The sequence below is a fragment of the Cygnus atratus genome, chromosome 2, assembly GCF_013377495.2.
Source record: "Cygnus atratus isolate AKBS03 ecotype Queensland, Australia chromosome 2, CAtr_DNAZoo_HiC_assembly, whole genome shotgun sequence".
Classification (NCBI taxonomy): domain Eukaryota; kingdom Metazoa; phylum Chordata; class Aves; order Anseriformes; family Anatidae; genus Cygnus; species Cygnus atratus.
The window spans coordinates 103015334-103043132 of NC_066363.1; the positions used below are offsets into that span (position 1 = coordinate 103015334).

General features: G+C 36.7%; 1 protein-coding gene across 9 annotated transcripts in view; it reads left to right on the forward strand.

Annotated features, from left to right (window-relative positions):
* CDH19 (cadherin 19) overlaps positions 1-13496 on the forward strand; it is a 74222-nt gene extending 60726 nt beyond the window's left edge. For 7 of the 9 annotated variants that reach the window (XM_035565363.2, XM_050708662.1, XM_035565367.2 and 4 more), the window contains 3 exons: positions 4791-4908; positions 7024-7275; positions 12121-13202. In XM_035565363.2, coding sequence (XP_035421256.1) covers positions 4791-4908; positions 7024-7275; positions 12121-12611 — 861 coding nt within the window. In that variant the 3' untranslated portion in view covers positions 12612-13202. Of the gene's footprint in view, positions 1-4790; positions 4909-7023; positions 7276-12120 lie in introns of all 9 variants that reach the window. The other 2 variants (XM_050708661.1, XM_050708665.1) reach the window with 2 other exon arrangements.
* The last annotated feature ends 14303 nt before the right edge of the window (positions 13497-27799 follow it).

A 27799-nucleotide genomic window follows, 5' to 3' on the forward strand; every position in this document is an offset into this window, starting at 1 on the left:
CTTAGAGATGTTTTGCACCACTGGAATTCACCTGTTTCCCTGATCTCAGCTTATTTGTGGCTACTTTCAGGGGATACTCTATAATATATTTGCATCTCCCAGCTTTTAATGTTTAGGGGAAAGGAAGTAAAGGCACTGCAGAGGGAAAGGTACTCTATATATATGGATAACATTTTATTCGTGTCTGCCTGGTTTACAATAAAAGAGTGGAGGCATGGGGCATACATAATTCTAGAGTACACACGGCCATTTTTAAAGAATGTGCGATAAAGAATGTGTAATACACCATAAATAAAAATAAATACTGTTGTCCTAAATATCCAGTCCTAGAGGCAGTAAACAGTAGCTTAAATCTATGAAGAATGCTTGATTTTTCTGTGTGCTTGATTTTTCTGAAAGATTATCAGAAAGGCTTTGTCAGTTTTTATGTAATTAATGTTGATATTTCTGACCCTGTACAGGGTTTTTGTGAGAGTTACAGATATCTTTAGTTTAGCCTCTGAAAAACATTCAAACAAAAGAATTACATTACAGTCTGTGGGAAAAATCTGAAATTTGACAATTAGAATAAATGTAAAGAAGACAGGATTTTTGTTTGTTTATTTGTTTGCTTTGGCAACATACTAAATACACTCATCATGTTTATTAGACTTTTTGAATGTTTTTTTTCGCTATCCATTTCACGTTATAGTTCTGTACTATCCTATACAAGTCACCTATATACTAACACAGATAAAGTTATCATTTGCAAAATGAAAAAAAAAAATCCCTCATGACATCTTTGTCTCTAAATTGGAAAGACATGGATTTGTTGGATGGACCACTTGGTGGATAAGGAATTGGCTGGATGGTTGCACTCAAAGAGTTGTGGTTAATGGCTCAATGTCCAAGTGGAGATCAGTAACAAATGGTGTTCCTCAGGGGTCAGTACTGAGAACAGGGGACAATATCGGATTAACATATTTGTCAGTGACATGGAAAGTGAGATTGAGTACGCCCTAAGCAAATCTGCAGATGACACCAAGCTGTGTGGTTGACATGATGGAGGGGAGGGATGCCATCCAGGGGGACCTTGACAGGCTTAAATGGTGGGACCATGCAAACCCCATAAAGTTCGACAAGGCCAAGTGCAAGGTCTTGCACCTTGATTGGGGCAATCCCAAATGTGAATACAGCATGGTCAACGAGTGGATAGAGAACAGCCCTGCAGAGAATGACTTGAGAGTATTGGTGGATGAAAAACTGAATATGAGCTATCAATGTGCATTTGCAGCCCAGAAAGCCAACCATATCCTGATCTGCATCAAAAGAAACATGGCCAGCAAGTTGAGGGAGACGATTCTCCCCCTCTACTCTGTTCTTGTGAGAATACCCAGAGTACTGCTTTCAGCTCTGGTGCCCTCAGAACAAGAAGGACATGGACTTATTAGAGCAAGTTCAGAGGAGGGCCACAAGGATGATCAGGGGACTGGAACATGTCTTCTGTGACTACAGGCTGAGGGAATTGGGGTTGTTCATCTGGGAGAGAAGAAGGCTCCTTTTCCAAGCAATAGGGCAAGGAGTCAAAAAAAAAAAAAAAAAAAAAAAAAAAGTAGATTTAGGTTAGATATAAGGAAGAAATTCTTTACTCACAGGCAGTAGTTGTGGATGTCCCATCCATGGAAATATTTAAGCCCAGGATGGATGGAGCTTTGAGCAACCTGTTCTAGTGGAAGGTGTCCCTGCCCATGTGCCCATGGCAGGGAGGGGTTGGAATTAGATGGTCTTTCAGGTCCCTGCCAACCCAAACCATTCTATGATTCTATGATTTAGTCCAGAAGAATTTACAGAACATCCCATTTACACAACACAATTAATCAGTGAGAAGTCAGAGCTTTTACCAATATCTTAGATTCTCCCACTGATGACATTAATCAGTGAAAAGTGTGCACTAATCAAACAGATGGAGAAATTGGGTATAGCAGACCATAGCTTTTTGCTACCTTTGGTCAAAGGAAACCCAACTGTTGCCAGTAGTGATCTCAGAGTGTTTAGAAAGAAACATAGAATGAGGTCAACTCACCATGAACGTCAATCAGTTTTTCAAGAAGATTCCAGAGATTTCTTCTCAGTTTTAAAGCAACAAATATTTTCAGGTGGGCTGCTGGATTATAAAAGGTTCTAGACGAAAATAAGACCTGAAGTAAGAAATTTTACAGCAATTTGAGTCCAGTCAATACAACAATCAGAAGCAAAATATTCACTTTTTTTCTTGTTTGTTTGTTTGTACACACACAAAAAAAAATCAAGCTTTTCCTAAATTTTGATTCACAAGTAAAAAGTGCAGTGTTTGTGACGATGATGTCCCCAGTAAAAGACTAGAATCTCTGATGTTAGATGTGCAGAAGTCTAGGAAACATGTTAAAAAAAAATATACAGCTTTTCTCCTGGTGAATTTTATTGTATGCTCAGCAAAATCAGAGCTGCCTATTGGTTTCTGAATATTTTATAGACTCATCTCGGTTTTGCTGAATCTTAATGGAAGTGGTTTAGTAAGAAATAAACATTAAGGGTTTGCACTGTCCTCCACTTCTAGGGTGAATCCTTAAAAGCATGTGAATATGCTGAAAATAACCATAGAAACCTTAGCTTTGTGTAGAACAGCACAGTGCAAATCAAAACAAGGGAAATTCTTTTTTTCAGATAGACTTGTACTCCTCAGTATTGGATTTATTGGAACAGATGCAGATGAAATTTATGGGAATTAATGCATTCTGTATATAACATTACAGAATTTAATAATGAAATAGCAAAGCAGTATCTCATTTAAAGCTGCAGTAATTTTGTGATTTTTCAAACATGATACATTTCTAAAAATATACATTTCAAATATATTGTTAATACATGGTTAAATAATTATTAGAACAAAAACTGGATGTGTAAAAAACACATCATCTATACTTAATGCTGTTTGGACATTTTTTTTCATTTTTATTTTTTTGGTAGTTTGCCAATGGTAGGTAATTCTTCTATATTTTAGTAGCCAAACTAGAAATGAAGTTGTATTAGAAGCTGTCTTTATGTCTTACTGCTATATGCAGGCTGAATCTGCATATTCAGTCTAACTTGATAGACCTTGAATATTATGGACAAATATACAACCTTTAAAAGGTTTTTCTTACCTCTGGACATGGAAATATTACCAGCAAAACCTCATCAAATACCAACAGAGGCTTTTTAATATTTTGTTTTTGTAGCATATGGCAGAACAATATCATAAAAATATGTTACTCATTTATGTTTTAGACCAGATATATAGTTTTGTTCTCTATTGTTCATATTAAGAATATTCTGAGAATATTATCCCCTTATAAAAATAAAGACTATGATTTATTACCAATGTAACATCAGGGATCAGCTATTGTTCTTCATTGATATCTTGAACTTCCTGCCAATACCTGAATTTGTATCACCTTAGATATTTTGTTTGCTCTGAGAAAAGAAAAACCTGTTCCTAAGGAATTTCCATCCTTTTTACACTGTCACCAAGTATATCACTCAACAATATCTCCTCTCAATAGTAACAATAAAAAATCATCAAGGTTCGTCATATGGAGTGAAAATACAGATTTGAAATATTTTTTATGTGTAAAAAGGACAGAGTAATAAGAATAAAAAGCTTCTAGGGTATAAGCCACAATTTGCACACTGCTGTGCTGATTTCATCAAACTTAGCTTGCTTGAAAAGAACATGTTGAATTCTTAGACCTTTCACTGAAAAAAAAATGTTTAATCAGGAAAGAGTTTTCAAAAGCACAGATGGAAGGCTATAGTCACTCGTATTGACTTACTGCTGGTTTAGCTTTTAAAGTACTTCTTGTAGCATACGTGTGCTTTCTCTTTTGGGGTAAATTGAGTATGCAGGTCTCTTGGGTACAAATAAGGCGTGGGGTGACTGATAAAATAGAAGCCAAGTTAAAATTGGACACTATCTTTTCTGAAAGTTGGTAGGTTTGTAGCAGCTTGATTTCTTCATGATCAATGATCCTCACTTACTATTATATGCTGATGGCCAGGTCACTGAATATTTTCTGGTGAAGTAAGAAATTTAAGCACTTTATTAACAGAAACATTTCAAATTTATTAAGTATAATGTAATTGTTTCTTTACAGAGATAAAAGAGATTCTTTCAAATGTGAAATGTTACTTTTGATGTTATCTTACACATGACAATCTGTTTTGACATATTTTTAAATGAATGATATTTTACTTTCTTGAGAAAAAATGCCCAAGAAATTCCGTAATCTATTATAATATTCAAAATCAACACTTCAGTACATGAACTTGTCAACATATCTCTCTTACTGCAGCTACAAAATATCAGTTGAATGATGTCAATATGTGTGTGGGTTGGAAGGAAATGTATTTTGTATAGAAGAATTTGTTGGGGAAGAGAAAGAGAAGAAAAAAAGGGACTAAATACTATATATGTGATTGCTTTTTTCTTTATGAAAACTTCATTTGCCCCTTGTCTTTTGATCCAGGAAATCTTACATTTTCTCAAGATTTTAATGCAAATTTTAATCTCAAACAGATTAAAAATAAAAGCAGAATATTTGCAGAATACCAGTCTCAATGAGACTGTTTGGATATGAGAGCTGTATCTTTGTGAGTACATAACATACACTCAATATGTATTTACAAAACTCATCTCTAGCACCAGCGGTTTAGCATAATACCTGATATGTCCTTTTATCATTTTAAAGGAACATTGAACACTTTTGTAGTTTAACAATTATATGTGTTTCCAGCTAATTCAGAGCATCAGTGCAGTGGATAAAGATGATTCAGAAGAAAGTCATCATTTTTACTTCTCATTGGCTCAGGAAGGTACAAACAATTCACGTTTTACCGTCAAAGATAATCAAGGTACTGTCACTCATGTAGCTCTTTAAGACTTTTCTAACGAAAGAAGGATGTTTCTAATGGTCTTCATTGTTATAAGAACACAACATGAGGCACATTTCAAAACAATAATTTGACAATATCAAACAGTTTATTTTCCTTTTTCAGTCAAATAAACTAAATGGCAAAAGGTTATTTTATATCAAGGAAAGGAAAAAAAAAATAAATAAATATGAGATGAAAAATGCACTGCTATTCTTTAAAATTTATCTTCTTAATGTAGGATGTAGTGGAAAGTACCAACTTTATTGTTAAAGCTATGCATTTATTTAAGAAATAAGATTTCCAGAAAGAGAAGATTGTTGTTAGTACAAGTCTGTCACTTCATCATTTCAGCAAGACCAAAATTATAAACACAGATTAATAGAGAAGTAATCTTATTTCCTAAAACAATTTAAACTACATTCGTTGGTTACTGATGACATCATATAAATGTCTCCTGTATGTATTTTAATGTTATTCAGAACTGATATTGATTGAAACTCTTAAAAAGAGTAACACAGATATCAAATAAAACCAGTCCAAGTCAAAAAAATGTAAATTCAATTGCTGATGGAACTGCAGGAAATGCAATCACTTAGAGTCAGTCCACTGAGAGTATGAAGAGCTTCTTCAGACTCAGCTAAAGTATACATTGCTCTTATTGACTTTGCTAATTATTTGAATTTTCTGGCTAGGTGAATAAATCAATGGAAGTAAGTTTTGGAAAGTTCAGACTATGTTAAACGGCAAACTACTTTTCTCAATATCTTCAAAGTTAAAGTCAATGTTTTAATATGTTTCAGTTTCCAGCTTCATTAACCTCTCACTCAGTACCAAGAAGAGATAACTTGTTACATTAAGGTCAAATCGTGTAAAATGAGCCTTTCCCACATTTGCTCATTCTGCACAAAGTCCAAGCAAAGATATGCATGAGGCAGTATGTTCAGTTCCTTTTGGAGGCTATTGATAAGAAAAAAAGAAAAATCTTTTCCAGCACCATATGCTCAGCCTTCAGTCTCTACCTTTCTGCTGCATTTCACACAAATGGCTGGGTGATTTGGGATAGTACTAGGCAAGAGGAAAAGTGAGTCTAAAGATCTGGAGCCTTTTATCTCACAATCGTCCTCTGAACTATGACTAAGAAACACGGAAAGACTTAAATATGAGGGAGTTAACTTCAGTAGACTTTGGATACATATGCTATACATATAATGGTAGAAATGTGGTGGGGGGTTGTTTGGTTTGGTTTGGTTTGGTTTGGTTTGGTTTGGTTTGGTTTGGTTTGGTTTGGTTTTTTTATGTGCATGTATGAACACATGCGGTAATTCATCCTGCCATGATAAAATATCCTGACATATAATTTTTTTTTTCTTTGTGCATAGATTTCAGTAGGCTTAATTTGTTTTCCAGTGAGCTAAATTTCAGATTATAATTAGTTGATAAGGGGTTCAGAAGGGTCTGTACTTAAGCTGTTTATTGGGTTTTATACAGAACTGATTCCTAAACACTACTAGTTAAAGCAAGGTGAAAGACTAGCAACTTTTCACTCCTATAGATAATAGGTGCTAAGCTAGCTCCAGTTTTCTATCATGGAAAGAAATAAAAGACTATTTCAGTGGACTTTTTTTTCTTGCTTTCTCTTCTTTCACTTTTTACCTGCTTTCTCTGTGTGCTGTCAGGCACATTTTTGGAGTTTTTGGATTGGTAAACTGTCTCTATTTCATCTGTGAACTGCTGGATTGTTAACAGGTGGTTGCATTGAACCATTATAAGAACCAATTAAATTGGCCTGAGCAGGTATCAGATACTGTACAAAGTGGAATTTTTTAGCTGCAAACATTAAAACAACTTTAAGGTCAATTTTTATTATTGAACCTGGAACACATATGACAAAACAAATGCAATTATTCACTGCTGACACAAGAAAAGATCACATGTCCATGACTGGCTTTACTTTCTTAACTTTGCTAATGTTGAACAGTACCATTGTTTTTAAATAGGTCATATTCCACTGGATTTTTATTGTTATTGTTTTTATTGTCTATTATTATTGTTTATTGTGATAAATGCATATCATGTACAAAAATTATCTTCTAGATAACACAGCTGGAATTTTCACAGCAAAAAGTGGTTTCAGTAGACAAGAACAGTTTTATTTCTATTTGCCAATATTAATTCTGGATAATGGATCCCCACCACTTACGAGCACAAATACTCTCACTGTCACTGTCTGTGACTGTAACACTGAAGTGAACACCTTCTACTGTCGATATGGAGCTTTCATGTATTCCATGGGTCTCAGTACAGAAGCTTTAGTTGCTGTTTTGGCTTGCATACTAATACTCCTGGGTAAGTATAAGTAAGAGAAATGACTTTTTTTTTTTCTTTTACAGTAATCTTGACTATGTAAATAAAAATAATAATAATAATACCAGACAGGAAATATGGAAGTGCAGTTTTATTGAGAAAAAAATGCAATAAGTCAAATCTTTAATATCTTTTCTGTTTTCTTAAATCTAAATACTTTTTCCAGTTTTCAGTAAAATTTGAATCCTAACACCATGCCTTAAAAGTCTGCTTTGGTTGAGCTATGAGCTACTCCTCCAGCATTAATTATAATAAAGATCTGAGAATTCAAAGTCAGTAATGAGCCTAGGTAAAGCTGAAGACAACATTACTAAAGGAGACTGCTTAGTATAAGAATACATTAGATACATAATAATACATTCTGCCTTAGGTATGTACAGCTAAGATCAACACAAAATAATAAAAGATAATCTGATACACTCAGAAACTGAGGAACTGTATCTGTCCAGGCTGTTCATCCTGAAGAAGAGGAGGTTTAGCGGGATTTCATCAAGATGTATAAATTCCTGAAGGGAGGGTACAAAGAAGATGGAGCCAGGCTCTTTTCAGTGGTGTCCAGTGACAGAACAAGAATAAGCAGGCAAAAACTGAAGCACATGTGTTTCCATGTGAACAGCAGGAAGCACTTCTTTGCTATGTGGTTGACTAAGCAGTAGCACAGGCTGCTCAGAGAGGTTGTGGAGTCTCCCTCATTGGAGATCTTTAAAAGCTGGCTGGACATGGTGCTGGGCAACCTGCTTTGGATGGTCCTGCTTGAGCAGGGGTTTAGACCATGTGACCTCTGTTATTCTCTAAGTAACCTCTCCAGAAAGGCATTTCTCCAAATCTTGGGCATTTTTCCCTGTCAGGAGACACCAAGTTTACTTCCATTACACAGAACTTTATGGATGTGAAAAGTGAACACTCTAAATGCATAGGAGATATCTTTGTACCTCTGCAATGTGAAGCCCTAGTCATGCATAGCTGGTGAATGGCACTCAAATCCAGACCTACCCAGCCAAGGCTGGGTTCCTGCCCTGCTCAGGGCTATGACGGTTGCAGGCTACACCTGGCAGCTATCACTGCTACAATGCATTTGATCTTTTTCAGCAAAAGGAAATAGATCCCATTATTAGTGTAGTGTTTGATGAGTGATTTGATGACACTGACATACCATAACAGCAGGTGCACTGTAGCAATCATTCATAGAATCACAGAATTGTTTGGGTTGAAAGGGACCTTAAAGATCATCTAATTCCAATCCCTCTGTCATGGGCAGGGACACCTTCCACTAGACTAAGTTGCCCAGGGCCCCATCCAACCTAGATTTAAACACTTCCAGGGATGGGGCATCCACAATTTCTCCGGACAACCTGTTCCAGTGCTTCATCCATCCTGAAAGTCTGTGACAGAGTAAAGGTTAAGGTATAGTAGCTTAGGCCTAGAAAGAAAGAGAAGTGATAGAGATGGGTAGGTTTGTTTTACAAGACAAAATGACTGATCTTAAAGCTTGGTTGTTGATGGTGGTCGTGGACCTGAAGACCTCATTCAAGCTGATGAGAACAAAGCAACATGGAGAGACTTCCAACTCCTTCTCTGACTGTTACCTATGTAAGAATATGATATATATATGATGCCTTGTAATAACATATTGCATAAAATATCATATCCAGAAATATCACAAAACAATTGACAGATCATATTAGGGAAAAAGTATTTCAACCAAGAGTGAAACTCTACAAACAAACAAATTCAAAATCAGAAAAAATAAAGGTAAAATAAGGTTTTACTGAGTAATGTGATATCAAATCATCATTTCAAATTGTGAAAACCTAGTACAAGCTGTTTTTCAACAAAATTCTAAAAAAATAGTGAAAGAATATAATCAGAAATGAACACAAAAGCTTTAACAGTGTCACAACACAAATATAATGTTAGGAAAGACAGAAACAATAATAGCAGAAATCACATTTGTTTTTAAAACAAAATCTTTCAAGGATAATGATTCAATTTATTTGTTAATGAGAACAAATACAATACTAATATTTTTAAACTTCTATATCAGTGAAAGAATAAAAAACAATCTTAAGTAGCCCCTATTTATTTATTTATTTTCCAAACATATCTAGGTGAAGAACATTCTTTTACCTACCTTCATTATACAGTGTGATCTCATCTAATCTATGCATAACATCACATAAACATATCATTGGTAACCACAGGAAAACTAAGGCTTGAAAATGATGGCTGGTAGCTCTATACTGATTTTGTATTTTGACCTGCTGTAGTAGCAATACAAGAAAAGGGGGAATGGGCTAAAGTTGTGCCAGGGGAGGTTTAGGTTGGATATTAGGAAAAACTTGTTTACTGAAAGGGTTGTTAGGCGCTGGAATGGGCTGCCCAGGGAAGTGGTTGAGTCACCATCCCTGGAGGTCTTTAAAAGATGTTTAGATGTTGAGCTTAGTGATATGGTTTAGTGAAGGACTTGTTAGTGTTAGGTCAGAGGTTGGACTAGGTGATCTTGGAGGTCTCTTCCAACCTAGACAATTCTATGATTCTGTGAAAAGAAGGAGAAGTCCAATAAAGCTAATGGAATTATTTTGACTTTACACCAGGGAAAAAAGATATTGAATAAGTCAAAAATCACCCTTACTCTTCATTCTGCCTAGAAGTTTATGGGTTGATTTTCCTCAGCATAAGGAATAGAAACTGGATCTAATTATTTCCTGTTGTTTTACCTTTGATTGTCCAACTGAATCTCTGGGTTATAACTCATTGAAATTTTTCTGAAAATGTACCCCATAATGTAGTCCCACAGTTATATGAGTTTTGCAGAAGCAAAATGCTTATGAAATATGAATCAGCAACTTTATTTGGCTTTGGGGTCTTAGGATTATTTTTACATGCAGGAAACTGAAGCAAAACAATGGCTTCCAAAAAAATAAATCCAACTCTATTTATCCCTTAGAACAATTTGAGTAGATAGAATGAGGATTGAAACACTGAAAGTGTACTTCATAATTGTTGTATCTAGATGGGTGTGCCCTTGGCCAGACACTAACCATTTTTGGCTTCATAACAAAGTCCAGGAATAAACTAGTTCCCCCACTTCCATCTCCCTGTTTCCAACAGAGAAATCAGGAATATATGATTGGGATTTGTGGTTTCTAGACTTTCCTGCACTTCAAGAGTCACCTTATTTTCAGTAGTGGCACTGAAAAGCAACTCCCTCGACTGAAGCCCCTGAAGACCTTTTTATCAGTGCAAGCTTACCAGCAGGCCTGAGTGCATTTAAAGGCTTCTTTGCTTGTTGCAGGACATTTGAACCTGGTCACTTAGTGTTATGCACTCACAGGGTCAATGATCAGGCAAACTATGACACTGCATTATCCAGGCCATCAATGAAATTATTTATTAAATATTCCAGGTTGCTTGTGGAGAGGTCCTCTCTTCAGGTGGAATAAATACTCACTGTTTGGGGTTATGTATATCATAAAAGTCAAAGCAAGAATATAGATACAAAAATAAATTTAAAAGAGACAGAAGTTAATCTTCCACACTCTTTACAGATACACACATTTTAAATGCATTAAATCCTCTAATGCATTTTTACGACTATTCAAAATGGGATATACAAAGTCCTATACATAATCCGAACATTAATAATAATAATAATAATAATAATTATTATTATTATTATTATTATTATTATTATTATTGTTTTGTAACTTTATCCTTGTATTTATCATTAAAATATAATGAGTTAGTTCACCATGCAATAGCTTGGAGAGTTGAAACTACTATTTGGGTTTTGTAAAGGTATCATAATATCGTAGAAATTATTGTTTCCAGGGCTTTCAAGTTTTATGGTACTATTTCACAATCATAGGAAAGAGTATATAGGGAAATAAAGAACTCCTTCAGCTGTGTCATATCCCTAAGTGAGGTAAAATACTGTCATGGTTAGTAGTTGTGTCATATTATGTCCTGAGTAAAAAATTAGAGTTCACAAACTACTTACTTATTGAATAGAACTGAGGTAAGTTTTAGATGAAGAAAATGAAATCATTAATCTCTGTGAAAGTCATAGAATATTTAAAATGGATCATTCAGCTAAAAATGAAATGATATAGGATTTAAAAAGAATGATTTAAAGTATTTATAAAAAGAAAAAAAAAAAGCTTTAATGTATGTTAAAAAAAAAAAAAAAAAAAAAAAAAAACAAGCTGTTCTGATTCAAAAGCCCCAACAGTAATTACTGCTACAACATCACACAAAATTTAGTGATATTCTTCAAATCTCCAAATAAATGTAGTATAAGCCATTGAACCACACCCTGCATGGTCTACGGACCTGATTTATTTTCAATCCATGGAGTAAGATATCTCACATATTGTCTCATTTTTCATCTGCTTTTCCTGGGGGGTTTAATCTAAGAGAGGAAGAGATTAAAAATAAATAAATAAATAAATAAATTGTGAATGTTAAATGGATATGTGATGAAACAAAGCAGTTTCAAAAAACATAATCTGTTTCCATCACTGCTTCAAACTCTCATCTACCCAAAGAATTGCTCCATTTCATTCACCCATTTTATAAGTCCCTCTGTAGTCGTTTTTCTACCACCTTCTGTGATAATCTCAAAACCATAAAATCCATAAAAATCACAGCTCTATAAATTTGTTAAGATAGCCTCACTTTGCAATTGTAGCAATGTTAAGAAACATTACTATTTTTTAAGTAACCAAAGATATGAGAGCAGTAACCAAGTACATTCCAAAGTAACCAAGCACATTCAAAATCTGTTATTTTGTTTCTATTTTCCCGTGTGTTTATTTTTCTTGTCAGTGTTTTTTTTGGCAATTGTAGCCATAAGACAGCAGAGGAAGAAGTCTCCCTTCTCAGAGAAAGTGGAAGAATTTAGAGAGAACATTGTCAGGTATGATGATGAAGGAGGTGGTGAGGAGGACACAGAAGCTTTTGATATTTCAGCACTGAGGACCCGCACGGTTATGAGAACATGCAAACCTCGAAAGAACATCACCACAGAAATCCACAGCCTCTACAGACAGTCTCTGCAGGTTGGCCCTGACAGTGCCATCTTCAGGCAATTTATTTCAGAAAAGCTTGAAGAAGCCAATACAGATCCTAGTGCTCCTCCATACGACTCACTTCAGAGATATGCATTTGAGGGGACTGGCTCTTTGGCAGGATCTCTCAGCTCCTTAGGCTCAGACATGTCAGATGTGGATCAGAATTATGACTACCTTTCAGACTGGGGACCTCACTTCAAACAGATTGCAGGAATGTATGCTTCTCATAGAAGTGCAAGGGATTAGTTACTGTTTGCTTTTTTGTTTGTTTCTTTTTGGTTTTGTTCTTTCCTAAATGCTCAGCAACCAAAACCAACTCATTTTTTTTAAAAAAGAAAAAAAAAAAAGATCATCCCACATTTATGCACAAAAATAAAGTCCCAAGTCTTGAATGTAAAGATCTTGTGAAAAATCATACAAATTGTCTCATGAATTGAGGGAACAAGACGTCTCCATTTGAAAATCTAGTGTCTATTTCGGTGCCTGAATGCAAATTGTGCTGCTTTGGATATCAAAGTCCCATTCTGGGTACAGAAAATCTGGGTTCTGCAAGTGCAGAAGGCCACAGAAGCCAAATAGAAATGATAAATAGAATTGCAAATATTCTGCCATTCATAAGCTTTATACAGTTACCAAAGTTAAGACAGACTTTTGCTGTGGCAGTTGAATATATTCATTAACCAAAGTTAAACATATATATTTGTATAATGCTTCATAATACAAATAGACTTATGTGAAAAAGTAGACCCTAGATATTCTAATACAATTGTCAGAAGCATTTAAATGAATCATTTATTTATTGTTCATAGGATGATAAAACTAAAACAAGTCTCTTTTCATATAAGTGTAAAAACAAAATAATGATGTATTGCAATAAAACAATGATGTATTGCAACAACAGCAGGTATTTGATACTAATTTCTTTAATGGAACTGTTGGGAAATGCATAAACCCAATAATTAATTTAGCAAATAAGATGGAAGGAAGGAGGGAAGGAGGGAAGGAAGGAAGGAAGGAAGGAAGGAAGGAAGGAAGGAAGGAAGGAAGGAAGGAAGGGAAGGAGGGAGGGAGGGAAGGAAGGAAGGAAGGAAGGAAGGAAGGAAGGAAGAGAAAGAGAAAGAAGGAAGAGAGAAAGAGAAAGAAAAAGAAAGAAAGAAAGAAAGAAAGAAAGAAAGAAAGAAAGAAAGAAAGAAAGAAGGAAAGAAGGAAAGAAGGAGAGAAAGAAAGAAAAGAAACCAGTTAAAGTTAAAATCAATATTCAGTTTAAATACTGCAATCAACCACATTATATTACTGTACTTACAACAAAATACTATCCAAACACAGGCTTTTTTCCTTTTATTAAGAGTTTAAGAGTTGACTGATTTACCAGCACAGATTTTTTTTTTATTTTTTTTTTTAAATAATGGAACATAAAATTATCTGCAGTAGTCAATTTTATTATAACTGTATTAAGGATCTTTAAAACGCTAAGCTGATGGTTATAAAACTTTATGTATAACATTAGATAATAAGATAGTAAAATGCTTTAATGTTAATCCACTTCTTCTGAAAATGATCCTGTATCATTCTGTTAAACTTGAATCAGATTTCAAGATTAATTTCCCATTGTATCTTTTAAAAATAGTTTATAATGAATATAAAGGTGTCTTAGAATATTTTTTACTCATATATATGCAGCTACCCAGCAGCAATTTTTGATCTGAGAGTATTCAAATATGTTCAAAATCATCTGCTGCTTATTTTACAGAGATTGCATCTTGTAATCAGGTAAAACAACATTTCCACAACTAAAAGCTGGCAGCAGGATAAAGAAAATTATGTGATATTTTCCTTCTTCTTTTTTTTTTTTTTTTTTTTAAAAAAAAAAGCTATTAGGTATCAATTACTGAATTACAATGAGCCAGACAAAGCTTATGGAAAGAAAAAAAAACAAAAAAAAAAGAAGAAGAAGAAAAAAAAAGTCTTGTAACATACAATATGTGCTGCAATGCTAGCTACAATTGCTGTTCACCAACAAAATGCAATGCATATAGGCTAAGTGGAAAGGTGCCAGTGCAGAGTTCAAATTAATGTCGGCTAAAAATAAAACACATGGAGGAGTCTGAAAATCAGGAGAGATTTCCAATGTGAGGTCTAGTAAGGGCAGAAACATTATTCATGATATTAATTGCTGTAAAACACGGGGGGGTTCATCCAACCAGGTGCAGATGAAACAGCATCATAAGGAAAAACTGGTTCTCTCCAGTCTCATGCAAGGCCTTGAGTATGAATGAGTGAGTACAAAACACCTTTAAACGATGCATGATTAAAACATTGACCATTGACATGGTTAAAAAAATGACTCTTTTTTTTTTTTTTTTTTTTTTTTGTTCAGTGCCTTTTAAGCAGACGTAATAAAATAATTTGTTTTGAGATAATATTGTACACATTAATCATTTGTTCCACGGCAAGGAATAGACAAAGAGTGCAACTATATGTGCCCTTATTGTTTGGAGATGGTGAGAAGTACAGTTTTAGTAATAAATTTATAGATTTATAGACAATTTATAAATTTATAGACAAATCCTTATTCCACAGATGGTCTCAGTGTCTTTAATAGAATTCTTCATACTTTCAGACTGTATTTAGTACAAATAGGATAAAAATGTCTGATCCTTTCCCAATCCAGATATTTGTCTGTTTAGATGGGGAAATAGTTTTGAATATCTAGCCATGTTTTCTCTGACTTTATAATTTTCTCTGTTTACTATAATAAACTTTAATGATAACTAGTTTTTGTAGCCAATGCATACTGCTCTCATATCAAGTGACTACTAAGTGACAGAGAACAGTGGACGGCAATGGCTACCACATGATCTTTAGCCAAAAAGGCGTAAAACCATGTTCATACAGCAGAGAAAGGGAGTGTTATGCTCCAAAGTAAGAAGCCATTCTTGGCTGTTACTGGGCCACATCTTGTTAGGCTCCTGCTATTCTAAGTCAAACCTGTTGATTTCTTTTATCATGTGAGAAAAGAATCACAGAACTGACCTAGTAACTTCACACTTTTTTTGATATTTTGTACTTATTTTAGCTGAACAATGTCTGCAGAAATGTTTTAAAGAAATCTCTGTTTATTCAAATGAAATAAAAATTCAGAGGAAGTAAAAATTAAATACTTGAGAGATCACGATAATTAATAGTATGAAATTAATAAAGGATGAGATATAAGTTGGAGTCTCTGATGAGATCTATTAAAATATGCAATGGTTTTCCTACGAGAATGCTCCATTATCTTTACCTTTTAAAATTTATCAGTAGCTTGAATTAGGAATTCTATGGGCTGAAGTGAAGAGTGGAAATATGGTAGCAAATGGTAAATATATAACCAGCTGCTCTTGACCTGCATGAGGGAATATAAAGTCTTATCAACTGCTCAAAAGAGGTATGATCATACAAACTGCTTTTTCATATGAATACTCTGGAGAGATTTCCCTGTGGATTTTTTGTTTGTTTGTTTGTTTTCTGTAACAGGTTAAGAACCAGTAAAATATACGACAAAAGGTAAGCTTAATTTTTCAGTCTTTGCTCACAGGGATTTAGTGTTTTGTTATTGGTTTTATTGTTCAAAGGACAATGAAATGAAGCTTATGCATATTTTAATAAATGCTTAACATTCATCTGTTTGAAGTTATAAAAGTCACTTCATAATACATTCAAACTTCAGACTCATTCTTGTGACTGGTAAAGGGAAGATTTGTTTGTTGTTTCATCCTAAATTAAATGGTTTCATTTGATTTTCATTTTGTACATCAGGATGTAGGGCTTTTTTATTATAATACTGAAAAGATCTCCTGCTTGCCACCAAAGATAATCTCATTCTTTAATTCACTTAATTTTTCTACTGTCTTTTCTCTCAGCTGCATTCTTTACTTTGCTTTTGAAATTCACATTGAAAATGTGGTTGTTTTAACATTAATTCTTAATAGTATGGGTTAACCCTGTCAGATAAGTGTAAAATATTTTTGAAATGACAATGTGCATTTTATGCTTTAAATTCAGATCTAATATATGATCTCTGAGGAGTAGAAGTTGAAGGAGATTATTTGATTTTACATTTTACATTTGATCCAGAATAAAACAAACAAACAAACAAAAGTTATAAAAAAGTAAAAATAATAATAAGAAGAAGAATAAAGTGCCTAACTGTAAAGTTTGTAAGATTTATCTAGAATATTGGTAAACCTACATTTTATAACATAAAAAGAGTGGATTAATGCTTATTAAAAAATTGATATATTTTACAACAGTAATTAGCATAGTTTTTCTTTCTTAAAAAACAAACAAACAAACAAACAAACAAAATACTTCATATATGGGTCTATATCCACTCTCTGTATCATACACAGAGTCCAAAAAACAGTAAGATTTAGCTATAGATAGGATAAAATATATATGGATAGATTGCTTAGGTAAGTATGAAACACTTTACCCACAGCAAATAGATTATATCAGTAGGCAGAAATATGCATAAGACTCAAGAGGATATCTGAAGGCAATGAAAGTTACATATATAGCAATGCCAGGGTTGGGGGTGAGGGCAACAGGGCAAATGAAGTGCATCTACACTAATGAACGCAGCATGGGCAACAAACAGGAAGAATCATAGAATCATAGAATGGCCTGGGTTGAAAAGGACCTTAAAGATCATCTAGTTTCAACCCCCCTGCTCTGGGCAGGGTTGCCAACCACTAGAGCAGGCTGCCCAGAGCCGTATCCGGCCTGGCCTTGAATGCCTTCAGGGATGGGGCATCCACAACCTCTCTGGGCAACCTGTTCCAGTGTCTCACCACCTTCTGAGTGAAAAACTTTCTCCTAATTTCTAACCTAAATCTCCCCTGTCTTAGTTTAAAACCATTCCCCCTTGTCCTATCACTATCAACACATATAAACAGGCGTTCCCCCTGCTGTTTATACACTTCCTTCGAGTACTGGGAGGCCGCAATGGGTTCTCCCTGGAGCCTTCTCTTCTCCAAGCTAAACAAACCCAGTTCCCTCAACCTGTCTTCATAGGAGAGGTGTTCCAGCCCTCCTCTGGACCCACTCCAAGAGCTCCACATCCTTCTTGTGCTGGGGGCCCCAGGCCTGCATGCAGTATTCCAGGTGGGGTCTCACAAGAGCTGGAAGCCATTGTGCAGCAGGCAAACTATGACCTAGTTGCCATCACTCAAATGTGGTGGAAATGTGGTGGGACCACTCCCATGACTGGAGTGCTGCAATGGATGCCTACAAGCTCTTCAGAAAGGACAGGCAACAATGGAGGAGTGGTGGTGTGGCTCTCTCTATATTAGAGTGTTTTGATGTTGTTGAGCTCAGGGTTGGGAATGATACGGTAGAGTCCCTATGGATAAGGATTAGGGGGTTGGCCAACAAGGCAGACATCCTCGTGGGGTTCTGTTATAAACTGCTAAACCAGGATGAAGAGATGGATGAGGTGGTCTATAAGCAGCTGGTGGAAGTCATGAAATTGCCAGTGCTTGTTCTCATGGGGGACTTCAACTTCTTGAACATATGCCGGAAATACAATACAGCCCAGAGGAAGCAGTCTAGGAGGTTCCTGGAGTGCATGGAAGAGAGCTTCCTGACTCAGATGGATAGTGAACATGCCAGAGGGGTTGTCAAAGTGAACACTAAAATAGGTGAAATCAGGAGGGGGGTCAATCAAACTGCTACCTTGGACTGCCAGAGGGCAGACTTTGAGCTGTTCAGGATGCTGCTAGGGAGGGTCCCTTGGGAGTCAGTCCTGAAGGGCAGAGGAGTCCAAGAAGTCTGGACGCTCCTCAAGAAGGAAGTCTTAAAGGCGCAGGAGCAGTCTGTCGCCTCATGCCATAAGATGAGCCAACAGGGAAGAAGACTGGTGTGGCTGAACAGGGAACTTTTGTTGAGTATCCAGGAGAAAAAGAAAGTTTATGTCTGGTGGAAGAAGGGGCAGGCAACTCAGGGAGAGTACAAGGAAGCTGCCAGCATATACAGAGAAAAAAATTAGGAAGGCCAAAGCCCATCAAGAGCTCAACCTGGCCACTATGGTCAAGGATATTTTTTTTTATTTTTTATTTTTTTATTTTTTATGAATATATTAGCGGTAAGAAGAGGGTCAAGGAGAATCTCCATCCTTAAGTGGACACAGAGGGGAAACATGACTACTGAGGATAAGGAAAAGTCTGAGGTTCTTAATGCCTTCTTTACATCTGTCTTTACTAGTCAGACCACTTATCCTTGGCATACCCAGCCTCCTGACCTGGAAGTCTGAGATGGGGAGCAGAAGAAACCCCCACAGTTCAGGTGGAAACAGTTAGAGACCTGCTGCTCCACCTGGACTGTCACAAATCCATGGGGCCAGATGGGATCCACCCAAGACTACTGAGGGAGTTGGCGGATGTGATTGCTGGGCTGCTTTCGGAGAGGTCTTGGATGACTGGAGACTGGCTAATGTGATGCCTATCTATAAGAAGGGTCGTAAGGAGGAGCTGGGGAACTACAGGCCTGTCAGCCTGACCTCAGTGCCAGGAAAGGTGATGGAAAAGGTCATCTTGAATGAAACCATGCAGCATATGCGGTATGCGGGGCAACTGGGGGATCAGACCTAGTCAGCATGGGTTCATGAAAGGCAAGTCCTGCCTGACCAACTTCATGTCATCCTATGACTGGGTGACTCACCTGGTGGATGAGGGAGAAGCTGTTGTTGTAGTCTACCTAGACTTCAGCAAGGCCTTTGACATGGTCTCCCACAGTATTCTATAATTCTATATAACACTAAGAGCAAATACTGATAAATAAAATTAGGAACCATCATTACTTCAATAAACTCTCCAACAGCAGAGACCAGAGCAGGGTATCAGTGGATAATAATCACAGAATCACAGAATCGTCTAGGTTGCAAGAGACCTCCAAGATCATCTAGTCCAACCTCTGTCCTAACACTAACAAGACCTCCACTAAACCATATCACTAAGGACTACATCTAAACGTCTTTTAAAGACCTCCAGGGATGGCGACTCAACCACTACCCTGGGCAGTCCATTCCAATGCCTAACAACCCTTTCAGTAAAGAAGTTCTTCCTAATATCCAAACTAAACCTCCCCTGGCACAACTTGAGCCCATTCCCCCTCGTCCTGCCACCAGGCATGTGGGAGAATGGACCAACCCCCACCTCTCCACAGCCTCCTTTAAGATACCTATAGAGAGCGATGAGGTCTCCCCTGAGCCTCCTCTTCTCCAGGCTAAACAAGCCCAGCTCCCTCAGCCGCTCCTCGTAAGACTTGTTCTCCAGACCCCTCACCAGCTTTGTTGCCCTTCTCTGGACTCTCTCGAGCACCTACATGTCCTTCTTGTAACGAGGGGCCCAAAACTGAACACAGTACTCGAGGTGCGGCCTCACCAGAGCCGAGTACAGGGGGACAATCACCTCCCTAGACCTGCTGGCCACGCTGCTTCTTATACAAGCCAGGATGCTGTTGGCCTTCTTGGCCACCTGAGCACACTGCTGGCTCGTATTCAGCTGCCTATCAACCAGTATTCCCAGGTCCTTCTCGGCCAGGCAGCTTTCCAACCACTCATCTCCCAGCCTGTAGCGCTGCTTGGGGTTGTTGCGCCCCAGGTGCAGGACCCGGCACTTGGCCTTGTTGAACTTCATACAGTTGACCTCAGCCCATCGGTCCAGCCTATCCAGATCCTCCTGCAGAGCCTTCCTTCCCTCGAGCAGATCGACACACGCACCTAACTTGGTGTCATCTGCAAACTTACTGAGGGTGCACTCGATCCCCTCGTCCAGGTCATCGATAAAGATATTAAAGAGGACCGGCCCCGGCACTGAGCCCTGGGGGACTCCACTAGTAACCAGCCTCCAACTGGATTTGACTCCATTCACCACAACTCTTTGGGCCCGGCCATCCAGCCAGTTTTTAACCCAACAAAGCGTACGCCAGTCCAAGCCACGAGCAGTCAGTTTCTTGAGGAGAATGTTGTGGGGAAACAGTATCAAAAGCCTTACTGAAGTCAAGATAGATCACATCCACAGCCTTCCCCTCATCCACCAAGCGCGTCACTTGGTCATAGAAGGAGATCAGGTTCTCAATGCCTCAAACTGTTAATGCCTCAAACACATTAACTGTTGTTTACAGGATGCTTTATTAATATAAATATTTACAATTTAAATAATATTCCACGTGTGGGTATTCACATAGTACTGGCTCATACAGAAACAATAATATTTCCATATGTGCATGCATCCAAAAGAATATGACAAAATATTGGATTAAAACATAAAAGTATGCAAGCCTACGCATAGATATATAGAATCATAGAATAATTCAAGTTGGAGAAGACATCTAAGATCATTTACTCCAACCTTCAACCTGACAATGTCAATTCCACCATTAAACAATGCCACTAAACTCTATATGTTTTTTGAAGACCTCCAGGGATGGTGACTTAACCTCTTCCCTGAGCAGCCTGTTCCAATGCTTCACAACCCTTTCAGTGAAAACATTTTTCCTAGTATCCAACTTAAACATCCCCTGGCACAACTTAAGGCCTTTTCTTCTTGTCTTATCACTTGGTGCTTAGGAGAAGAAACCGAACTCCACCTCACTATAGTCTCCTTTAAGGTAATTGTAAAGTACAGTAAGGTCTCTCCCAAGCCTTCTTTTCTCCAAGCTAAACAACCCAAGCTCTCTCAGCCACTCCTCATAAGACTTGTGCTCCAAACCTTCCCCAGCTTCATTGTCCTGCTTTGTACATGTTCTAGCACCTCGATGTCCTTCTTGTAGTGAGGGGCCCAAAACTGAACACAGTACTCAAGGCAGGAGGCTGTTGGTCTTCTTGGCCAACTGAATACACTGCTGGCTCATATTCAGCTGGCTATTGAACCAATACTCCCAGTCACTTTCTGCCAGGCAGCTTTCCAGACACTCTTCCCCCAGCCTGTACCTTTGCATGGGGTTGTTGTGACCCAAGTGCAGGACCCAGCAATTAACCTTGTTGAATCTCAACATATGATGGATCTCTTCTGACATTGTCTGAGTAAATTCATCTGTGTCACTACAAACTCCACAGGAAAAAAAAAAAAAAAAAGAAAAAGACTTCACAGATGACATCTTGAACAACTGTTTCAGTAAGTTATGAGCTGGAACAAGAATTTTTTGTATACTGATTCTGTATGTTGACCTTATAAGCGTCAAAAAATATCCTCCACTATTAATACCGAGGACACCAGAGACTATCGTTGAAGACTAGGGAATAGAAAATGTATAAAATGAAATTACACAAAATACAACATCATCCAGTCTAGAAATAATTCTTAAAAAAATCTGCTATTATAGTGATCATTTACCCATTAGAGTAATTAAGCAAGACAAGCTACTAAATTTACTATGAGCTGCCAACAAGATGCAACCCAGAAAATCATATGTGAACCAAAACTGTACAAAATAGTAAAACAGGCAAAAGAAAGTGTTGACCATGAAATTAGATTGAGATTGATTACTTAAAAGCTTAATTACTTGGCAGTTCATTTTTTCTTGTCAGACTGACCAGTCACACTAATATTGTTTCTAACATCACATGTTCACTTAAACACTAACTCAAAGGCAACTCTAATAATTCTTAAAGAGTTTTCATAGGACAATTTTTTTTATTTTTTCTCTACATACAAACTCTTCGGCAAAATCAAACCAGGTGCCCAACAGATGTAAAAGAGGAGATAGAAGATGTTATCCTTAAAAATCTCCATTTGGAATGTATTCAATATGCACATATTTCATTATGCTTATGGTGAACCTAATTTCATTTGTTACAAATGCCATTTTATTTGCATTACTTATGAATTTAAAATATCATTACAATGACTTGAGAAATATTTTATTTGAATCATTTATCGTTTGAACTTTAGTAATACTTCATTGAAGTTCCTGTCAAAACAGCTTATCCTCACAAAAATCTTACCCCATTGCCACCATGACTGAATATAGAAGCATTCCAGTTAGCTTCTAAAATGTTTACACCCACTGCAGTTCATCTCACCCAACTTTCACCATAAGAAAATTAGTGTAAGTTATTCAACTACCCAAAAACAAATTCTCAGAGTCTCTGTCTGGAAGTACTAGTCTCATGGTATTTACTATAGCAGAAGCCTAGCAGATTAGTTATAGTCAAAGCCTAAACTTTAGATGATTCAAGTTGAGATGAATCTCTTCCTTCCCATCCCATGTTCCCCTTTTGCTGTGAGTCCAGCATGCCACTCCCTCCAATGTCTCAGAAATCTGGGGTAGTCTGGATGCTCTCCGGTACTGCAAAATGAACATGGAATTCTTCCTTATGGGAACAGTTTACACACAGCAGACTTTCCACACTTAAGACCTCCTGCAAACACATCTCCATCATGTCACTGACAACTTTAACCCATGATGAATCACCCCAAAACTTCATCTGCTTTCCCCAACCTGATGGGGATATAAGGACTCTGTTTTGTCTTCTTGCTTTCCCATACGGCTGGGATTATTTTTAACAATCCCAAAAATATTTTCCTTTGAAAATAGTGCCTGTTCATCTTGAATGATTGGTATTGTTTCATAGTATCCTACTAACAGCTAAAGGTTTCCAAGTCTGCTATTTGTGAAGGTAGCTATTTTGCAATAGAGACATGAGTTCAAGGCAAAATGAGGTCAAGTGATTCATGTAACTGGCCAGCTCCTGAGCTGGAAACAAGATGTTAATCCTGAAATATTCCGTCCACTGCCCAGCTCCCTGGACACTTTTTTTTTTTTTGTCTGTTTGTTTTTCAACTCTACTTGTGCTTTCTTGATGTATCTGAATAATAAAGTAATTTAAAAATATAAATGCTCTGAACACCTGAGTTTTGTCACTTTGAATAACTTTTTGCATGTGATCATTGGTGAACCGAAATTAATGCAAATGCTAGTTTCTTGTTTGTGATGCTTTTTCGCAAGAGTAAACATAAGTGCATGAGTACCTTAAAAAAAAAAAAAAAAAAAGTTAGAGGCACCACTCAAGGTAACATATCCTGCACATGCTAAAGTAAACTCTACCTTGTCCTCTCCCTTATGTATAACTTATGCCTTGCTGTGCTTTAAAGGAAATAGAAAGCATTAGCAAATGGAGGTCTCTTGCAGAATTCTTCCTTACAGGAACTTCGTAAATAACAGTCCATGACTAAGATTCAACAGTTAATTTTGGAGCAGCAAAAAGAAATCAGATAAAAGAAAGAGAGCTCAAATGATTACAAAATTCTCCACTGATGATTGTCAACCAAACTACTCCCCCACTCCTCCCTAAAAAATCAACAAACCAACCAAAAAAACAAAGCACAAAAAAAACCAAAACACTAGTAGTCTGCAATACTTAGTACATCTGGCATCTGGTTTGAATTATTTATTTTCCATTGCTATTGAAGAAGGAGAGAAAGTCAATGAGGACCTGATGGTTAGAGAGCAAATATTCAAAAAAAAAAATTCATAAAGTGAATGTTTCTGCTATAAATTTGTGATTTGTTTTGTATCAGCAGAAATCCTCCAGAGAAGATTCTTCTGGGTTACCTTTTTTTTTTTTTTTTTTTTTTTTTCTGTCCAGGAAGAGAACCTTGCAATGCAAATCATTGCGAGAATAATCCAACAGCTGTTGTAGCAGACTACTCTGGAACCTCATGTCCTTCTTTGGGGTTGAAGCAGATTTTTGCTTATTAGCAATGTTGATATCATGGATGAAGCACGAATAGCACAAGTATCAGGGTAAATGGAAAGGAATAATACTTTTGGACACTGAGAAGTGTATACAGTTTGTACCATCTTTCTAATTTTCCCTCACAGTGTTCAAGACACAAATTAACTGTTCCTCAAGTGCCTTGTGATATTCACAATTTTAGGTTTACTTCAGAGACCACACAGATCAATTTTAACTTTCCAGGTTTCTTCACCCTGTTGAAGTACCAGACTGTAAGATTCTGACAGTCATTCACTTTTTGGTCTGAGCCTGTTCAAGCAGGTAAAAATGTCACCATATAATGCAGTTTGAAACACAATCAGAAATGAATCTTACCAGGAGTTCCACAACTTAAGCTCTAACAAAAGAAGAATTTGGACCTTTATTCTCCCTTTGGAGGCCACAAAATACTGTCATAGACACCTAAAAACTTTCCTGCTATTACAGAGATGTCTTCCATTTTTTTGCTCTCTTACTGTGGCATATTATACATATTTTAATACAGATCTTAAGCTCAGAATACTGTGTTCAGAAGCAAAGCATTTTTTCAACCCTTATCAGGGAGCTGACAATGGGAAAGACATGTCTAAGGTAGACATTGCCAGGATTTTAATATACAGATGATCAGATCTCATATTCTTGTTGATTGTTTTATTTGTAATAATTTGAAATAATCTTATAGTTGGTCTGATTATTTTTTATTTTTTATTTTTAATTCTAAAAGCATATTTTAAAGAAAAGTTAATCAAACCTATATGCCAGTTTGCACAGAAAAAAAAAAAAGTAAAAAAGAAAAAGTAAAAAAAGACAGAAGTCCTACTGATTCTGATAGTGGACTCTTCTACCATCCCAACATTTGCTCAGAGAGCAGCACAGTAGGGTGCAAAAGCAGTACATATTTTTGGCATGTCAGGCAGCAGCTCTTTGATGTACAAGTTGGATGGGCTAGTTATAGGAGGTGCTCTGCCAGATCAGGTACTCATGAATAAGTTAGAATTGCTCAGAGACCTGATGATTCATTGAAAGCCACTTGGCTGTCGTGATTTGAAGACCGTAATTTTCTGAAGCAAATGAGTCAAGTAAGTAGCAGAACAAAGCTCACAGATTGTGGGAAAGTTGATCTCAGTTTATTTTGGAAACTGGTAAAAATTACACCCTGGTATACTTTTCTGAAGAAGAAATGGGCCCAGAATAGCTAGCTGATCATCAAGGACAGCCTCATAATGGATATGAAAAATTACATTTTAAACATAATTTCTGAAGGAAACAGAGCAGACGTGGCAGAAGGCCATGCTGACTGAATGGAGAATTCCTGGCAGTTTAAATACAAAAGAGAAGCCTGGAGGAGGTGAAAGAACAAACAGGCTGTGCAGCAAGAATGCAAAAACACTGTTCAGGAATATGAGAATATAATTAGGAAAATAAAGATTAAGTAGATTTGAAACTGTGGAGGTATGTGAAAGACAAGAGGGACTTGTTGCCCTTTCACTGATTTCAGCTGGAACAGAGTTAATTTTCTTCCTAGTAGCTGGTATGGTGCCATGTTTTGAATTTAGGATGAGAATACTATTGATAACACACCAATATTTTAGATGTTGCAGAACAGTACTTACTCTAAGTCAAGGACTCTTCAGCTTCTCATGCTGCCCTGCCATCAAGGAGTCTGGGGGTGCACAAGAAGCTCAAGGGGTCACAGCCAGGACAGCTGGCCCAGGCTGGCCAAAGGGATGTTCCATACCATATGGCATCATGGTGAACAATAAAATCAGGGGGAAATTATCCAGTATGGGGTGTGCTATTACTTCTCTGGGATGGGATGGGCATTGATTTGTGTGTGGTGAATAACTGCATTGTACATCACTTGTTTTGTATATTCTTTTATTGTCATAATAATTATTATTGTTCCTTTAATTTTTTGTCCTATTAAACTGTCTTTATCTCAACCTACCAGTGTCACCTTTTTTTTCTAATTCTCTCCTCCATCCCACTGGGGTGGATTTGTATGTGTCTATGGGGGAGGAGGGAATGAACTACTGTGCGGTGCTTAGCTGCCTGCCAAGTTAAACCACAAGAATGGGTTACAAAAGGAAAACAGAAAGAAAATGTGGGTTCACTGAGAATGAAGCAGTCAGTTCTACGATGAGGGATGTGTAAAAGACCAACATGCACAAAGTCTTCTTCATAGGCAAGATCTACCATCAGGCTTCCTAATAAAATAAAACTTAGTGGCAGAGCCTAGGGAGAGAAACACTATCCCAAGAAGAAAAAGATCAGTATAATTGGATGGGTGAACTACATTGTGGGTGAAAAACTGGCTGGACCACTGGACTGTATGGTTTGTGGCACATTCTTCACCAGTATCTAGACTACTGGTGTAACTTAGGGGTTGTTAATGCTTATCATCTTCAACAATGTCCTGGACAAAGGTATGGAAAGCACCTTCAGAGAGTGGACGATACCAAACTGGGAGGATCATTCAGTATGCTGAGGAGCAGGGATGCCCTCAAAAGACACCTGACAAAGCTAGAGGCAGAGGCTGACCAACAACCTCACTTCTACAATATGCAAAAATAGTAAGGAAATGTTACTTTATGACCGTCAGAGCAAGACACCTACAAACAAAGTTCACTTATTCTTATGAACAATAAAATGAATTCATGAAGATTTAAATAAAACAGCAGTAACAAAACACAGAAACACAGGTATCCAAATGACACTATTAAACTTAAGGATATAGCAACTATTTTGAGTGTGGAGTTTCACATGCTAATATGATATTCACTGTCCCTTCCTTTTCTTAGCTAACTTAGAAGGGAAATCAACGTTAGCCAATTTAACTTTAGAGATAAGATTTGCCAAATAGTTAAATCCAGAAATGTTCTAGCTGGGATAGAGGACAGGTACACAATAAATAGCATAACATCTGCTAATCTAGAAAGCTGTTAACACACAGATAAGCTCAAAGGATAGGCTTTCTGGTTTTCTTTGTTTGTTTTGTTTTGTTTGTGATTTAAGAGGTGTAAACATTTTTTTTTGCCAATATTGTAATGTGTATATTTAGGTTGAGAAAACACACAATTTTTTTTATTATTTTTTTATTTTTTTTAGATTAAAACCCATCATCCTAAAACCAGAAACTCTTGCTTACTTCTTTGTTTGACCACAGTTAGGAGCAATAAAACATATGTGAATTTACACCCCCCCCCCCAAAAAAAAAAAAAAAAAAAAGGTGGGAGGGAAGCTTTTTTATTCTTACTTTCTTACTACTACCACTCTTATTAGCTATTGAATTGGAATCACTAAAACTTGTAAGTTAGAGAGGAATGTGGGAAGAGAGGGAGAAAAACACAGAATGCATGAAACTCAAAACTAAAGTTAGAAATTAAGTCACAAGCTATGTTTGAAAACAAAAAGTAAGAACAAAAAAAATATTTTACAAATCTTGAAAAAGCATTCAAAGGTAAGTTTTATAGATGAATCTGCGTTACAAATGTCAAATTTCTTTCCTCTGTGATTGTCTTAAAATGATACTATATCCTGACACATCCTCTGAGATTTCAAAAGTACATACTTGGAAACAGTATAAATGTAGAAAAAAATCATTCTCTGACAGATGACCATTTTTTTTCAATTCTATCTTCACTTCAATTTTTTAAGCTAATTGTTGAGCAGAGAC